The sequence below is a fragment of the Salvia hispanica genome, chromosome 5, assembly GCF_023119035.1.
Source record: "Salvia hispanica cultivar TCC Black 2014 chromosome 5, UniMelb_Shisp_WGS_1.0, whole genome shotgun sequence".
In the NCBI taxonomy this organism is placed as follows: Eukaryota; Viridiplantae; Streptophyta; class Magnoliopsida; order Lamiales; family Lamiaceae; genus Salvia; species Salvia hispanica.
The window spans coordinates 34,331,875-34,350,478 of NC_062969.1; the positions used below are offsets into that span (position 1 = coordinate 34,331,875).

Consider the following 18,604-nt stretch of genomic DNA (forward strand, 5'->3'; position numbering starts at 1 on the left):
CTATCCTTTTGTTTCACCATCCAAAATCTCTAAACAAAATTCTTTCAAGAAATGATGCTAGTAAGTGCTTGAAGAAGAAGGATTTATTCTCTGCACACTACATTCCTTTTTTTTCTTAAGGTAATTATCCTTAACCATTTGATTTCCTAAGCTTTACTTCACATTTGCTTTTCATCACATCATGTAGTAAAATTCATCCAATTATTCTCATCTTTATCAACATTGCTAGACCAAGCTTTTCTCACAATTTTCATGCTCAACTTAGACTTTGAACATAGGACTCTTAGTCAATACCATTGAAAAGCTCTTATTATACATGGACATGGCTTCTCTCTTAAACTAACTTAAAACCAAATGTATTCAATGTGTTTTCATAACAAAAATCTAGCAACATAGAGTATTTGTTTCTAAATCATCCTTATGCTAGAATTCTAGAGCAAGTGCCAACAACACCAAGCTTTCATCGTCTATCTCAACACTAAATAATAACCAACCATAGCCACTGCCCCAATGAGAAGGAACTCAGGATGGAAATTAGATAACAGAGAGATAAAGAACTTAGCTTTTAAGAGCGCACCGATGGACACCAAGCTACCGAAAGGCGCCGCTGCTGCTGTCACGGGGCGGCAGCCGCCGCTGCTGCTGTCTCCGGCAGCCATCCACGACGCACACCGCTGCCCGAAAGAACCCCGCTGCACCCTTCTCCCCTCACTCGACGAATCGGTGCCTGAAATCGAACTAAGAGTAAGGAATATGTGTGTATGTTTAATCGTGAGTTTAAGTAAAGAAAACCTACCTGAAAGTGGACGAGGATGGTGGAGATCCGGTGATGGGCGGTCGCCGGCGACGGAGTTTCTTCTCCGGGAGGCAGCCGAGCTCCGTCGGCCGAGAGAGAAAGAGAGGCAGAGAGGGAGAGACCGGTATAGAGAGAGAGGAGGGAGGAGGACGCGACCGAGGGCCGGCGACGCCAAGACCACTGGTAGAGATTGACGAGAGAGAGAGAGACGAGAGTGAGGTGAAGGGGGGAGAAAGAGGCGCCCACTTCTTTCCTCTTCTATTTTGAATTTTGTCAAAATGTTAGGGTTTCTTTGACTTTAACTTTTGGGCCTCCCCTTTGGGCCAATTGAATTTTGTAGAATAGTCTCTTAAATTATTCAATATTGGGCCAAAAATTTAGAGGAAATGGAGAATTTTGAGTTTTGGAGCCTAAGTGAGGAAATAGATTTTATCTCTAGATTTTGGGATAATATTACTTGAATTATTTGAAGCTTTTAAATAATTAATCTTATGATTAATTACTATGTTACCTTCCTTAGTTATGAAATTTCTTGAAGCTAGAAAGATAGGAACTACATGAACTCTCTCCCAAATAATTATTAATTACTTTTAAGGTCTCTTATAAATTAAAGAGCCATAAGTTTAATGGAATGAAGTTATCTTGATCGAAACCGAACATAGGATGCATACTCCATTTAGGATCATTTCATGTCATGCACCTTATGATGTTCATAAGACTAATTTAAATCATTATACTCTTTCAAGAAGGGCGTGTTCGCGGAGTTTAATTTCCAAGGCCAAGCTTTTGTAGCATTTATTTTTTTTGTTTGATAAAATTATCAAATATATGAAATGATTTTTGTTTGATAAAATCGCACTTATTTTTTTAAAAATGTTATCGTGCCATAATTTGTTTGTTTTATGATGCCTATCTGTTTGGCGATGCCAAATGAATGAATGAAACGAATTCGGCTCCAATAGGACCAAGTTCCTATTCGAGGAGCGTGCACAAAAGGAATGGACCGTGAGTCATAGTAAGGGTTGGTCGGTCAATGTGATCGTGGAAGGTGGCCACCTTCCCGACACAGAATGAACCATCAGATATGGCGGATTGCTGGAATGAACTTAGTCTGATCAGACGAACTTTATGAAAATGAACTTAGTAAGCTCGGGCCTTTAAGAAAAACCCCCGCGTGTTACTGTGATGGCATGATAATAACAATTTCTTATATATGTGTATCTTTCGGCATTGTGTTCACTGAGTACCCCGTACTCAGCCCTGCATGTATTTCTAAATGTGCAGGTTGAGCAAGTGATGAAATGGTGGCTGAGAGGAGTTGGTGGTTGTCTCATCTCTTTTGTAGATCTTTCGTGGCATTGATGCACTATTTTTTAGCACTAAATAAACCTGCAAGTATACAGAGTATATATAGTATAGCTAAATGTCAGTACCGGATATCGAACACGGGGAAGGCAAACACAAAGTCTATCTTCTACTAAAACTCAATTACTATCTGGAAGAACAAGAGAATTTTGGAAACTTTTGAAAACTAAAAAGATTTGAAAACAAATAACAACTAGATGCAATCAAAACACAGAGATAAATGATAGAGATAAGGGAATTCCAGGGATGTGCGTTCACAGTTATGGTTATACAAATTCCAAACTAAAATACTCTAGCACAGTTATTACTTTGATAGGACGAGTCACCTAGCTTATGCTCATGCGATGCAAACGTTGATTACAAGATTAGGGTTGTCAATCCTAACACGTAACTCCATAAAGCTCCTAAGACCCTTGAAAAGTCCTCACTCTCAATTAACAGTGTCGTTTTAAGGGAAGCTAACTGTAGCGTCTACTAAGTGGATCTAACTCGCTAGAAATCTCTCACAGTTATGAAGCAAACTATATTAAATCATACACGATTGTGTCACTCAATCATGAAGCATCAAGATTAACTTAGGGAAGAAACAAAGTAAAAAAAAACGGATATTAAATAGAAAAAAGAATTGTATAACCAAAGTCGTTACTAACACATCCCTAGAATCCTATGAGTTTAGTTACACATAATGGAATAAGCTAAACACATAGATTGAAGGGAAGACAATTTGAACATAAAACTAAAGCTAATAAAACTCGTAGGTTGAATCCTTGTCGTTCTTGATGTTCTTGAAATCCTTCTCCAACTCCTTGCGCAATTGAAGTACTCTAGCTTTTGATCTCTGTGAATTATTTTGCAAAAAGAAGCTCTATGGTTGATGAAGCTTGAGGGCCTATTTATAGGGGAAAGCCAATCCTCATTGTAGAAGGAAAAGATCTTCAAAATATGGTAAATCTTGGAGCAGATCTAGGGCTAATCGGATTCGCCGCCTTTCTCCGGCAGGCCGCCGCACCTTGGCCGGCGGTCGCCGCGTTGGAGTTCGAGTCTATGTTCCTTCGGCGGCGGACTGCCGCACGATTTTCGGCGGTCGCGGGCGAGACTCTCTTCCAAGTGTAATTTTTCCGAGGCGGGCCGCTGCATTGCTCTGACCGCCAGGTGCCGGCGGTCGCCGTACAACTTCGTGGCGGTCGTCGGTCGCCGTCTGACTCCAGATTTCCAGACTTTGTGTTTTGACTCCCTTTTTCGACTCAATTATGCACATTTCTCACAAAACACGTCAAAATACCAAAATAGATAAAATATACAAATAATGGACGTATAGAGTGACTTTGACATCAAAAACGGACCAAATAATGGTCTCAAAATAGTGCCAAATTCGAGCGTATCAGGCATGTGTCTTCATACACATGACCGTGTGAGTGCAACTCCTTCCGCTGTGCACGATAGTAGTATTTTGTAATATATGGGTCGTAAGAACAATGTCTAGTACTGAGTGACCTTTGATAAACATTCTTGATTTTATGATCCTTCGTTGTCTTGTGAACCTCTCTTATCTTATGAAGAAGTGCTTGTGTGTCTTTTCGTTAATTCTTTCGTCCCCTTTCTATCCCCTCTTCTTAATTCTCTCCCCTAGTCAAGATTTATCGAGCAATGCTATCCTTAGCAAGGCGCGGTCGTGACAATTGTTAATATAACAAGAGAAGTGTAGTAAATGAATAAAATGAAATTGTAGTAGTACTAACTAATTGCATGTTGTTTGAAGAACATATGTGCGCATTTAGTGCACCGCAGGCGGTGATGTGGATTTTCCCACTACAGGGAATCCACTCCCTAGAAATAGTTCATATCCATTTATAGTAATTTTTTTTGTTTTTCACTTTTATCATTTACGAGTCCCACTATTTATTATATAATTTCAACTATTTTTTTTCCCTTTCTTCTACTTTACAAACCGTAAAAGAGTATCTTTTATCAAACCGTAAAAGAGTATCTTTTGTAAGACAAAATTGAAAGGAGAGTGGGACATCCCTTGAGACAGTGTAAGTGTAAGCTATTTGTACAATCATTTCACAATATACTTTTTAATTATTATTGTAAAAACTAGTGCAGAGTGTAAAAGTAGCGACCAGGAAGAAAAAAACGGTGCCTCATCCTCCATCTATATATTATGGTTAAATGATTGAAAAACTAGTTTTTGGATTTACTGGGCTGGATTAGTTTTATTTATTTAATAAGCTTAAGATGAGTTTGTTTCATAGTGGGCTAAAAGAATCAGATTGAAATTATTGTTTATTATAAATTAATTTATTTTGGTATTACTACTTAAATTTACTCTGAATTTTATTCTAATTATCTATTTTTAAAAATAATAATTTCATATTGATAAAATCATTAATGATAAATTGTTGTGGGGTAATTTGTCATTTGAATAAAATATTATGTATGACTGAATAAGTATTAAAACTAAGTGAATATGAAATATATTTTTGAGTTTTATGTAAATAATTAGAATAAAATTACTATTTGATATGACATTTATTGCAAACTGGGTTTGAGTTTGGTGAAAATGGTTGGAGATTGTTTAAGGGCATCTCCAACTATTGACACTTAACTTAAATCCATTTTATTGTAAATGTCACATCAATTATGAATTTTATACTAACCATTTACACTAATCTCAAACTTAATTAATGATAATTTGTCATTTGATTAAAATATTATGTATGATTGAATAAGTATTAAAACTAAGTAAATCTAAAATATACTTTTAAATTTGACGTAAATGATTAAAGTAAAATTACTATTGGATGTGACATTTACTGAAAAGTGGGTTGGAGTTTGGTGAAAATGGTTGGAGATTGTCCAAGAGCATCTCAAACTATTTACACTAAATTTAAACCCATTTTAGTGAAAATGTCACGTCAAATATGAATTTACTATAACCATTTACACTAATCTCAAACTTAAAAAGATATGAATGTTTACAAACAGAACCTTCCCCTCACTTTTCTCTTTGCTGCCTTAGTCCCTATCGGAAGACTCTCAGTGGGAGACGTGGAAAGTATTGGAATCGTGACCAGTAAAAGAAAGATTTTGACTGAGTCATAAATGTGACAATGTAAAGATTTTACTATGTTAATTGATGATCATACCCTCCGTTCCGGCTAAGATAACACATTTCTTTGTCGGCAAGAGATTTTTGGAATTGTTGGTTAAAGTGGTTAATTGGAGAGAGAAATGGTATGTGGAAGTATTAAATGGAGAGAAAAAGAAGTTTATAATTTAATTGGAGAAGTGATTAAGTGTATTAATTGGAGAGAGAAATTTACCAAAAATAAAAATGAGTCATCTTAGTAGAGAAAAACTTAAAAGAAAATGTTTTGTCATCTTAGTCGGGACGAATGGAATATATAATTGACAAATGTAGGGCAAGCTATTAATGGATCATTACATGAGGATCCACATTACTATTAAAGTAGGAAATATAATAAAATAATAAAAATTAATTTGTTGTTTTTTTTTCTATAAAAGAAAATGATTTGAGTGGAACAACCCAAAAATAATTACGACCGGACTACGTTAAAACAATGAGAGTATAAAAGTATTATAACATGGAACTGATGTCAGCAGATTCGAGAACGTTAATAGAGCAACACCCAATTCTGTGCCTACTTTTGCACTATTCTGCACCTTTTCGGTGCATGAGTTGAGTAATTTGGTGCCAAGATGCCGTAATATACCTACACGTAGAGATCTATGAACATATTTTATACCCTAAAATAATAAAAGAAATACCTGTAATAATCAAAATTCCCGATCTGAATTAAAAAAGAAAAAATATGTTAAGTTTCACATATGACGTAAATAACTTAATTATGACAAAGTCCAATGTAATGAACAAAGAGTAAAAAAATAAAAATGCAAGTTTCACAACCATGTAATAAAATATAAAACAGGTACTTCAAGTCACTAAATGCCACATTCACTCCTCACACCTCATCTTACAATGCATTCTCATTGCGACTTTGCTCTTAAACGTTGCAGTGCGGTGCTCGTGAAAGGTACCTCTTGCCATTGCGGGAGGGAAAATCGAGGCATGAGCCTAAGAATCAGGTGCCCTGCGAGCATAGCCCAACACCATCACGAAGTCCTTGGCTGATGAGCCGATTGTGGCTTTCACTCTGTCTGTACTAGTTGTTTGAAGCCACAGATCAACCAGATTGTTCAGCGTTAGTGTGGGGATGATGCTCTGCCCCATGCACTTGATCTCAACCTGGAGTTTGATTCGCAGGAAATATCAAATCAACTGATCGGAGATGTAAACTCAATTATTTGCAATCCAAATGCTGTGTGTGTGTGTGTGTGAAGCTGCTCATGTTCGAATGTTATGTCAGAGGTATGGTTCAATGATAATGTTTATATGACTCCCACATACCTCAACATCATTTGTAAGATCTAACTTCCTCTTGAGGTACTTTTGAATGAACGAAACTGGTATACTTCCATCCCTGTGAACGAACGCAATGAATTAAAATAAGATTCATTTATTTACTACATAATCCGTCATAGAAACAATTTTGTGAACTATGTATGCAAGTCTTAACTTATGAATTCTTCTTCAGTGATATTTCAGAAGAAACAACAATACTGTAAATAGCCAAGACTAAAAAAATGTAAATTAAAGCCGTAGGAATTTGGCAAGCATCATCAGTCGAACATATCTTAAATTCACTGAAGAAAATTGAAGTCCTGGGTTCCAAATTATTTCAAATAACTATCAAGTGTGGTGCACCAATCAGTCAATCAGCAGTTTGTCCATTATATCAACATTAAATCACCACTGACATACAGGATGGATGCCAAAAGAGGGTTTACAGAAAAGCACGAGGATGAATGGCCAAAGAGGGTGCACAGAAAAAGCACATGAAAGTCCAAAGAGAATGCACAGATAAGCACGAGGACGAAAGGCCGATAAAAGAGGGTGCACAGAAAAGCACGAGAAATTGGATGATTTGGTCATGATAAGGAAATAAAGATGATTTGGTTTTGATAAGGAAATTAAATATAATGCAATTGCCAGGTATTTCATGTATTGTGAGGTAAAGGTAATTTGATTATCCACCACCCTTAATATAAACTACAGGAAAGCATTAAGAAGGAATGTATGTGAGCTCCAAGTTCAACCTTCACTTTTTGCAGTTAGCTAAGTCATCATATGTTGAAGTATTTAATTTTAAATGAAGTTACTGTTTACAAACAGTCAAACACAGTCCAAAACTGTTAATATCCTCCAGCACTTAAAACTGCCATGGTTTTAAACTTTAGATGTAACTACAATATATGATAAATTTAGCAAACTTGGATATAAGCTAATACATGCATCGTGTGCATATAGTCATCTACACATTCATAGAAATATCACTCATAACATCAAGTTACCCCATTACCCCATTACCAAGTTGGGTCCAAAATAAAATGCTGGAATCAAGTTACCCCATTACCATCTCCAGATAGTAAGAACCTTTCATGCATTAGAGAGAGTGAGAAGAGGTTAAGTTAATTGTAGAAACCAAATTAATTAGAGAAAATTTTGTGAATATAAGGACCACTTGCAATCTGCAGAAGACACCAATTGTAATTATCTAAGTAGATCAAAAGCACAAAATGAAGGCAAATTCTCAAAAAAATCATCAACGAAAACCTACAGTTCAGTTAAACAAATTCTTCACATCTAGGCTTGAGAAAAAAGATTAAAACACTTAAAAAACCTGCATTGCTGTTGATATTTGTTAAGATTGTTTCAGATAGGCTACAAATGGTTTCAAAGCATATTCAAGAGATAAAGGTCAACTTTTGCAGTAAAACAACCAATATACATGCACAATTTCGCTAGTTTCCTATATATTTAACCAGGATAATCAAAACTAGATTGACAGACACTTAACACTAACCAGATATACATGTCAAGATATTTGCAATGCCTTCAAATTTGTAAAAGAAAGAAATATCATAATTAATTAATCAGAACAATTAAAACAAAGCTAATAACTAGGCACTATACTATCAGTATATGATGCCATAAGAATAAAAGTTGAGCCTCTTATTGGTTATGCCAAAGCAGAAACATTACATTCAACAGCCAGAACAGCAAAACATAGTAAGAACTTACTTTATTCTCAAGTAACTTGCTGAAATCTGAGGCAAGGGCAATGCATCTCCATCTCTGAAAAGTTATTTTATACGTCAGATTCATCAATAAGTTTTCTCAAGATTAAATCCTAATTAATCCGCATAAGCCACTTACAGTTCGTTAGAGGCAACTAAAGAAAACCAAATAGGACAGTTTCTTCTTCTGTCAATTTTAGCACTGGCAGCATCAAGCAGAACCTGAGGCGGAACCCTGAAGTTCCCAAAATTTTTTGTTTTCTGCCAGATTTTGCGTAGCTTTTTAGGCCTCTCAATTTCCGGAGGGGTATGCTCTATACAATTCTTCTCTTCTTTAAGTTTGGATTTCTTCATCTGTTCCTTTATTTTGTTTTTTCTGAGAAGACCCACCTTTTCATAAGGATTATGCTCTTCAGATTTGACATGAGAATCTTGTGTGTTGAACTTAGAGGATTTGCTCCGGTTTGCTGCTTCGACCAAACAAGTTAAAGGCTTCCACAAATCACCTTTTTCTTCCCATTGCTTAGAACCATTCTCACCTTCTTTATCAGGACTGTGATGAGATGGCTCACATGCAGAGGAGTTCTGCAACAATAGCACAGTAAGCTTAAAAATTGGTGCACGGAACGTACAAAGGAGCCCATGCCTAAGGTTTCACAATCTTCTATACTACTCATACCTTTCTATTATTGTGAGTAGATTTTTTCAGCATCTCTTGTGAGCTAGAGCTTTCTGGTTGGTCCTCAACAGTATTTAAAACGGGCCTTTCTATGGTAAAGCTGGATCCCCTTGATGCTTTTCTAGTAACAGATTTTGATCTTCTACCAGTCATGCCGACCTGTGTTGACACTCTTGGGGTACTGACCACCAACGATGAAAGAGATCTTTCCTTCCGCTTAGCAGGCAATGCAACAGGAGTCACTACCTCAGGGGCCTTAAGTTTTATCCTCTTATCTGGAAATATTTTTGCCCGCACATCTTGCAAATTATGATCCGGTCTAATCAGGAATGACATCAAATATTAGTGAAATCATGAGAAGACCATTCTAAATTTACCTCCGAATCCAGAAACCTCCATGAATTACTAGCTAGGAACACATAACACCAATATAAGAGGGTAAAACGTGATTTGACAGAGCTTTCAGAGTTGACATGCTTTTCTATGTCCAACAAAGGGATTTAAAGACAGCATAAAAGCATGTTTAACAGGTTCTGTACTTGTGCAACTTGTTCGTAGCTAAGTTGGAAAACAGAAGTCATGATATCAACAAAATCATAAAAATATAGTAGAACTGACCTCAACTTCTCCAACGGTACACATCCCAAGTCGATATTGCATATTGGACAACACTCCATTTCCTCGTCTGAAAGCTTCTTGTATATGCACTTCCTGCAAACTATACAGCATCGTAGAAATAAAATATTAAGTAATGCATAAATGAAGATGTATAAGCACAGACAGCAAATTATCAGAAATTTTGGGGAGAAGAAAAGCAATGCATCATTGATTTGATGAAACATGCACATTTAGCATAAAAAGAGGCAATATTATTTGCATAAAACATAACATATTCATATTTCCTGACCAATCATACGATTGGCCAAATGTTGTGGGACATGTAGCAAACTTAAATGGTTATTTTCAGATTCTAATATGTCGTTTAAAGGTTATTGGTTATAATTAAAGTCCTAAACAACATTACAACAATGAACTGCAGAGGCACGTACTGTTAATTGACCCATTCATGTTAATTGTTACAGAAAATCATTCAACTGTACACCAAAAATTCTCGAACCAAATCTCCTATAATTCAATTCAACAGCACTGACATTGTATATATCACAACAAATTATACAAAAGACAAATTCCAACAAACACAAGCTCTAAAACCAGAAACGCATCTAAATACACAGATCAATCCGCATCGATTGAAAAAGGGCAGAATCGGAAGTCAGAAATCAAAATCGAAATCAAAATCAAAATCGAAATCGAAATCGAAATCAAAATTCCAACAAGCAGCCACGATTGATTAACGACTAAATCGGAAATCGAAGAGAATCGAATGAGAAAAAGGAAGAGAAGAGAAGCTCACAAGTGTGGAGACATTCGATAATTGTGGTGGCGTCGCGGAAGAGCTTGTGGCAGAGAGGGCATGTCATGCATGGGGCCAGCGCCTCCCTCCTCACCTCAACGACCTGGTGCGACATCGTATTGTCCAATTCACTTAATTTCACGGAGCAACTCCAACCAACGCTACCTTATGCAGTGCATGCTGATGCTATTCCGCTGCGCATACGAGGCCGGATTCACGTCCGTTTCCTTTCTCTCCCTCTCTCTCTCTCTACTGCGACTGCATTAAATCCATTACCAAAAACCACACAATTATCTTATCAACTGAAAACATGAGACAATGGAGTGTGAGTGAGGCAAGGAATAGGAATAACGCGGAGATTTGAGATGAATTGTTGTTTTGCTAACAAAAACCTGCGAATCGAAGACTGATTGGGTGATTTGGGGGAAACGGGAACGTGGTGTCAAGGCTGAAGGGGTGTTGTGAATGATCTGTAGGTGTGCGGAGTCGAAATCGAAAAGGGGTTGGTGATGCAATCAGCATGAACAAAATAAAGACTTTTTATGGCACTACTTCAACCCAAATTTAAAATTTCATTATGTTATAAAAGGTTAGTGAGAGGATAATTATGGTACATGAAGTCGCAAAGAGCACCCACAACAGATACCCTCTCGCTATGTGTCTATGCCACGACTCTCTTACCACGTCACACTTCTCTACTTTTTATCTCTCTTATGTGTATACGTCATGAATCTTTGTCACGTCACAGTTCTCTACTTTTTTTTGCGTCAGATTACAAGTCTTACAATGGACGTGCTCTACATTAATTTATATTCCCTCCGTCTCAACTAAACTGTGACATTAATTTATACTCCCTCCGTCAGATTACAAGTCTTACAATAAGAGTGACAAATCATGCAGATTTAGTCGTTATCGGATCAACCTGCTAACAACTCAACCAAATAAGGCCTAATTCGAACCCAACCTGCTAAGAAAACTGGCAATCCGAACACGAACATGACCTGTTATCCTCTCCGAACACGATCTGAACTTGTTATGAATCCATTAATGACACGATATAATATGGGTTGACACAACACGATAACGACCCGAACCCTATATTACATGATTAAAACCTAATATTGCATTATTAAATCTAATTTTTAAACTTGATTTACATGAAAAAAAATCCATTTTCCATGATTTAAACCTTATTTACAAGAAATTAAATAACTGAAGTAAAATAATCCCTTAGTCCCATAGAAATAGACCATTTGGTATAGGCATGAGTTTTAATGCATAACTAGTATCACACCCGTGCGATGCACGATCCATTTTTCTTCATACTTACTTATTTCATTATGTAAAATAATTTTATGAAATGGAAAAAAATATCATATGAAACCTAAAATCATAATGTTTAAAATAAACGTATTATTATAAAAATATAAATGAAACAACTTTCGAAATTATAAATAGACTAATATTGATCAGATAATTTAGCAAAAAAGAAAATACGTGCATATTTTTTTTTAATATCTTGATAAATTAAAACAAAGTATTTATATTTATATTTATTTTAAAAATTAAAATTTAAGGTCATTAAATATAATAAAATTTGCTTATTAATATATATTAAACATATAATTTATTATTCACCATTCAATAAAATTACACAATTTTTGTAAATTAAAATAAATTAATTTACATTTTATTCATATATAGAATTGGAATCAACATGAAAATCGTAATTCCATTTTCATTTCATTATCACTTACTTTGTCATTTCATAGTAATCATTTGTCACACTTTATTTAGAGGTGTCAATGTGTATCTCAAAAGAAAAAGAAATGAAATAAAAGTAATCAATCTTTTCAATTATATTTATAATTTTTATTTGCACAATAGCGTTATCACAATTGTCACACATTTATTTAGATTTTAATCGCAATTACTTTAATACTTCGTCAATTAATCTGGATCTTATTGCCACTTTAGCATTTTGAGGTAATTTCCGCTTAACTAATTTTGAATTCTTTATTGTTGCTCTCATAATTTCAACCGCCACCCTATTTTAGGGCGTATCATTATTTTCCCATTTAAATTCTCCGTTTGGCTATTTGACTTGCAACATAATTAATCTTATTAAGCAATTAATAAGATTTCTATTACAATATCTTATTAATTATTTTTTGGAATGATAAAAATTCAAAATATATTTATGCATGGGACATAGTACTTAAATTGCTCATAATCTCATCAATTCCATAAAATAAGAATGAATCTGCATTCCTTAATTGTCAATCAATCAATATTTCACCCATTTAATTAGTCTTATTCAAATAATGAAATCTCAAATTTCAAAACTAAATAGAAGTATAGAACCTCCTCATTCTCGGAATCCTTGCAACATAATTAATCTTATTAAGCAATTAATAAGATTTCTATTACAATATCTTATTAATTATTTTTTGGAATGATAAAAATTCAAAATATATTTATGCATGGGACATAGTACTTAAATTGCTCATAATCTCATCAAATCCATAAATTAAGAATGAATATGCATCCCTTAATTGTCAATCAATCAATATTTCACCCATTTAATTAGTCTTATTTCAAAAAAATGAAATCTCAAATTTCAAAACTAAATAGAACATCCTCATTCTCGGAATCTCTTCTTTGCCTCAAAGCCCTCTCTCCACCGCTAATCCAACCCGCCGCCCTCTCTCTTTCTCTTTCCCCGCTTCTAGGCAACTCCCTCCACATGACTTCTGGGCTACTTCTCCGCACGGCTTCTATGTTTGTAGTTGTACCACCACCACCGTTGTTACGTTCTTTAGACAAGTCTTCCCATAGGGAGCTATGCGTAGTTGCGTCATTTTTTATTTTTTATTTTTTATCAATTCCTTGTTTCTACATGTTTGAGAATCTTCCTCGTTTCTGCACATTATGGAGTGGATGCTAGTGACGGAGTTGAGCCTCATGCGGTTTTGCTGCTCTGTACACCTCTAATGATTTGTTGAGTAAGTTTTTGAGCTTATAGAGGTTAGTTCATGTAGTAACCATCCGTCATTATGGATTTATAACGGCAGCTGCCACTATTTTTGTCATTATGTTATAATAAAGTCAAAATTAAATTTTGCAACAATAGAAAGAATTCGGGTAAATGCTAGTTTAAATGCTAAATGCCTGCTTTTGGCGTTCGATTTGTATCAATAGTAATTGCCATATTATTTAGTGTAATTAGTCAGTTTCCACAATTTTTATTTTGTGGCAGTCATATTTTTTTAATGATGACCTAGAGTGAACAATTTTAATTATTGTATAGCCGTTACATTTTAATGGTTGCCTGAATTAAATAATTTTAATTAGTTTATAACTGTTGAAAAATGTTGATTGGCCATATTATCTTTCAAAATATTCAAGTAAACTTATATGTTACGTGTCATGAGAAGAATGTAATTATTTATGGAAGATTTATTACATTCTTGCCCAGTACTTATAACTATCTAAATGCATACCTGAAACTTATGAAAATTCAAAAGCGCGTCAAAACTCGCCTTTTATATTAGTATAGATGCAGATTCTCTAAACCATGTAGCCGCCCGACTACCTGCCTCCCTCAGAGCTGAATTGACGGCCGCCAGGCGGTTTTCGCTGCCACAATATTGTGGCTCGCGCGGCGGCCACGATATCAATTCCTTTTCTTTGATTTTTAATTAGTTTAAAAATAATACCAAGATATAATCTTAGATTGAGTTGTGAGACTATTTTAGTTGGAGAGGATTGACTATGACTAATTTTTCCATGATTATCCATTTAGCATTGAATTGTGAGATTCAATCTCATGAACCAAACACATTACATATTTAATCTCGAGACAACCCCTTTAAATACTCATATATCCTTCTCATTTTTCACATCCTTCACTCTACTTTTCACATTGCCAATTTTTGGTCTATCTTAAAATTTGTCGAAAATAAATCAAGGAGCTCAAATAGAGTTCGGGCAATATGCATACACAATACGGATAGGGTGAGATCCGTGCAATTCGAAAACATGGATTATGCCGAGGAAAGATTCGACGAAGCCTGTTGCTATCGACACTTCCCATTTGTCCAAAGTTGAACGCCTCCGCCTAATGACCAAGATGATCGAGAAGCTCGGGAAAAAATTGGAAGTTAAAATATACTCTCTCATCCCTATTAAGATGATACATTATTATTTTAAAAAAAAATTCTCTCTGATTAATACACCCAACTACTTTATCTATCTATAATTAAATACTTTACTTTTTTCTCTCTCTATTTAATACTATACATACCTTAACTTTTCTACTTAAATATATTAACCGATAATTCCTAAAATTCTGTGCTAATTAAGAAATGTGTTAGAGCGTCTCCGGTGGCGCCTTTCCCACTAGGACTTCCCACAAAAACTTCCTGCCACGTCATCACTAGTCTCTTCCCATTTCACTAGGACTTCCCATTTCACTAGGACTTCCCGCAGTAAAATTAAATTCACAATTATTCAATTTACGGACTTAAATTTACGGAATTAAAATGTCGACACGGAATACGGGAAAATTCGAATACTTCATTAAAAAAATTACATAATACTTAAAAAAAATTACATAATTAAAAAAAAATACATAATACATAAAAATTACATAATCATAAAAAGTCGAGAAATACAACCCTCGGCTCTCACTCCTCCTCGTCCTCGTTCCGTCGCCCGTGCCGCTGCCGCCTCCGACGTCCACGCCCCCAATCTCGACGCCATAATCATCAATGGGTGGCATTCCTAAATCGCGCCGACATGCATCGACCACATCCTTGCACAGCCTTTTGTACACAGGATCGTGCGTGCTAAACCACTTACTCGTGCTCTGCATCAGGGTCTTCGTTAGCTGCGCGCGGGCGAGACCGGTCGTTCATCCTTCGCCTTCTGGGGCCTCCGATTTCGACCTCGTAGGACCCGCTGCCCGCTGCCGCTTTTCCTCGTCATCCGCTGCGCAGCCTTTTGCCCCATCGGACGACGATGACGGCGAGAGTCTGATCGTGGTAGCGGGGCCACTTCCACCGGCGCGGGGAGCTCGTGCGGGCCAAGACTGCTAAGTGTACTCACCGGAAGAGTTGATCTTCGTCCGCTTCCAGCCCGAGTCGACACCCACAACAAACTTTTGCGAATCCCCGACCACGAGAAAGGCCTCCCATTGGTCAAAATCTTTGAACTTCAATTCTTTGTCGGGGTACTGGGCCAAGGCCTCGTTTCTCTCACATCATCCTCAGACATGCCGCCGGTTGCCATGCGCATGTTGTTTTGGTAGAGGGCGACTGAGCTTAGGCCTCAACCGAAGCCATTGTTTCGGCATTGCTCGGAAGTGCGAGGCCTCGCCCCTGCACGGTTTGCATAGCGAGGTAGGCCTCACTAATGCGGCCACAATCAGCCAACATAGCGGTTCGGCCCGACATATGGGATCCTCTACTACACCGATCTCCAGGCCTTCGCAAGCGCAACATTTTCCCACACGGTCCAGATCGTCCTCCTTTCTCTGGCTCATCCTCCTCCTCCTCTGCCCCCGTGTGCGAGGAAGAGCTCGGGACTTTGCCCGTGCCCCTACCCTGCCCCCTGGCCTCGCCCTTGCCTTTGCTCCCGCCCCGCTGCAGCAGGCTCCGCCTTATCGGGAGTCTCACGGATCGGCGATAGCCCCAACTCCGCTCCCAGCTCCTCAAAAGAGAAAGTCTCGATGCCGGCGTACTGAGTCTCCTGAACAGTACTAAGGGAATCATCGGCCAACAAATCTATATATGGCCTATAGACAGATTCCCCAGGAGTCTTCTGCCCCGTGCTGCATCGACCCACTCACCGGCCATATTTGGCGGCGTACCGCCCATCCCCACTGCCCTGGGCATCATCCCACCCACCCCCGCCATATTTAGCGGCGTACCGCCCATCTCCTATATATATATATATATATATATATAGGGGAGCATTAAGCTCCTTTTACCCCTTTAGATACTATTTCCTTCATAATATTAACCATTAGATTAGAGATTTGAACGGTCAAGATCAAGATTAAGAACCTGAACCCGTGTTGCATTATTGGTCATATTCTGTGCATTATGAGGGTATAAGAGTAAAAAGGCACTAGATTACAATAATTACGGGATTTATTGGGAAAACTGATTGACATACCATTCTCATTCCATCATTCTACTCTCTCTCATCAACCACGTTCCCTCAATTCTTCTCTCCACAAAAAACCCTAGCCGCCCCAAATTGATGTCGAGAAGAAACTTCCGCCATCGTCTCTCGCCGTAAAAACGTGGTAGAATCATCGGTCATCTCGCCGCAAAAATCAACGTCGGTCGCCAATTCACAGGCCTAAAGGACCGATTTTTAGTTTCACGCGCGCGATTGAGTTTCTGAAGTTCCGATATTGGTTTCTGAAGATTCGATTTTGGGTAATAAACACTTGTAAGCGTCGGTTTTGGGTCAATTTTTCTATAAAAAATGAAATTGTAATCTATTGAACTAGGGTTCTGTCTATTATTTAATTTTTTAGTTTATTGCTGAGTTGTATTTGGTATATGTTCGATTATTGCGGGTGAAACCATACGGATTTTGTAGATGTTTCTGGAAATTGTCGATTTTGTGTTCACTGTGTTGTCGATTCTGTCCATTATTGACGATTTGGTTGATTATTGAGTTATATCTATATTTTTTGTCGATTTGGATGAAGGAATTCAACTGATTTCGTTGGTGTGTATTGCAGAACATCAATGATGAAGAGAGGCAAACCCTTCAAGAGTCAACCAACACAGACTGAAGGTTACGTAATTGTTTCCCCTGTATTGATGCATTATTCCTTGGTTGTACTACATTATTGAACATTATCTTGCATTTATACTCTGTATTCATAGATAAATTATGCATTATTGTGAATGTTGTGTGTTTCATGATTTGGTTTGAATATGAAACGATTGGGTCACAATTAGATGAAGCATTATTTGTTGGTTGTGTGACATTATTGACTGTTGGTTGTGTTTTGATGTATGTGGTAATGTTCGTGTAATCTGAAGCAATTGTTTTAATTGAATTGATGCATTATTTGGTTGAAAATGAACATTATTTGTTCATTGTGTTTACGGATAATAATATGTACATTGGTTACATTGAAACAGTTTCAAATATGTACATTATTTGGTTAATAATATGCATTATTTAGTTGAAAATGTACATTATTAAGTAATGGTGTGTACGTTTTTAAGTATAAGCTAAACTGTACTATTTCTAAGTTTGAATCTTTGTATTAGTTACCCAATTTGTAACAGTAAATATTTGCATTATTAAGTTCATATTATGCATTATTATGCTGATATTATGCATTACATAGTAGACATTTTACATTATTGAGAAAAGGTGTCTATCTATGCATCGGATAAATTGATTTTTATGCATTATTTACTCATTTGTTAACATTAATGTGCAAGATTTTGTGCATTACAGAAAACTCATGGAATACATGTCTCTTTCTTTTTTTTGTCAGCAAGTAAGCAGCGTCGCGTTGATTTTGATGAAGCAGTAGATGATGTAATTCTAATTGTATTAGCCCAGAAGCTTCGGCATAGATTATCGGAGGACAAAGCAGAGACCAGTACATCCCGTAAAGAGTGGATAGGATGTATGGGGTGGAGAAGTATGGGGAGTGATCGTATGGATACTTTATGGATAGCTTAATGTTGGAAGTGATAATATCAGACTTGTTGGTTAGCTAGTTGTGAACAATTTCAAGTTTTATGAACTTGTGCAAATTAAGCTTCAATCGTGGAGAACATTCTGGTATAACGAACACTACACATAAAAACAAAACAACATGCATATCAGAATTTATAGTCATTATATGCCATAAATCGTACATTACGGAAAAGAATGAATGCATTATACACTGATATTCGTACATTACATAAATCGTGAAATACAATACAGCAGGCCCTATTAGAAAATAAAGTCTGAAATCTTTTGATGGAGAAAATCAAGCTACTTACCATAACTAAATCAAATGTGAAAGACAATAAGGCCCTTTTCGATTATTTTAATGAATATAATTTAATTAATCAGGCCCTATTTTGGGCCATTAGATCTTGCAAATGGATGGACAAGATTAAAAAGGAAAAAGAACAAAATATGAGAAAAGTATATG

The 18,604-nt window shown here is 36.5% G+C and overlaps 1 protein-coding gene and 1 long non-coding RNA gene across 4 annotated transcripts; one reads left to right on the plus strand and one right to left on the minus strand.

The window, feature by feature from the left end:
- Positions 1-5,959: 5,959 nt before the first annotated feature.
- On the minus strand, positions 5,960-10,946 carry LOC125187731 (E3 ubiquitin protein ligase DRIP2-like). Of its 2 annotated transcripts, none has more exons than XM_048084357.1 (8): positions 10,809-10,946; positions 10,417-10,674; positions 9,621-9,720; positions 9,003-9,321; positions 8,463-8,908; positions 8,328-8,381; positions 6,594-6,666; positions 5,960-6,431 (listed from the first exon to the last, which is right to left on the minus strand). In XM_048084357.1, the coding sequence occupies exons 2-8, from the start codon at positions 10,529-10,531 to the stop codon at positions 6,261-6,263; spliced, it is 1,278 nt and encodes a 425-aa protein (XP_047940314.1). In that variant the 5' UTR covers positions 10,532-10,674; positions 10,809-10,946; the 3' UTR covers positions 5,960-6,260. The 2 variants fall into 2 exon arrangements, with proteins under 2 accessions (XP_047940314.1, XP_047940315.1); XM_048084358.1 differs by having other exon boundaries at positions 10,417-10,718; positions 10,809-10,936.
- Positions 10,947-16,620: 5,674 nt separating this feature from the next.
- On the plus strand, positions 16,621-18,226 carry LOC125186417. 2 transcript variants are annotated; one of them, XR_007170437.1, is made up of 3 exons: positions 16,621-16,878; positions 17,177-17,232; positions 17,951-18,226. It is a non-coding gene; the product is annotated as an uncharacterized LOC125186417 (long non-coding RNA). The 2 variants fall into 2 exon arrangements; XR_007170436.1 differs by having other exon boundaries at positions 16,621-16,865.
- Positions 18,227-18,604: the final 378 nt, after the last annotated feature.

Excerpts from the sequence above, each read along its gene's own strand:
- LOC125187731 (XM_048084357.1), bottom strand. The coding sequence starts at position 10,531 with ATGTCGCACCAGGTCGTTGAGGTGAGGAGGGAGGCGCTGGCCCCATGC. Across the intron at positions 8,382-8,462 it reads TTAGTTGCCTCTAACGAACT|AGATGGAGATGCATTGCCCT; the intron begins GTAAGTGGCTTA and ends ATAACTTTTCAG. Across the intron at positions 6,432-6,593 it reads ATCTTACAAATGATGTTGAG|GTTGAGATCAAGTGCATGGG; the intron begins GTATGTGGGAGT and ends ATCAAACTCCAG.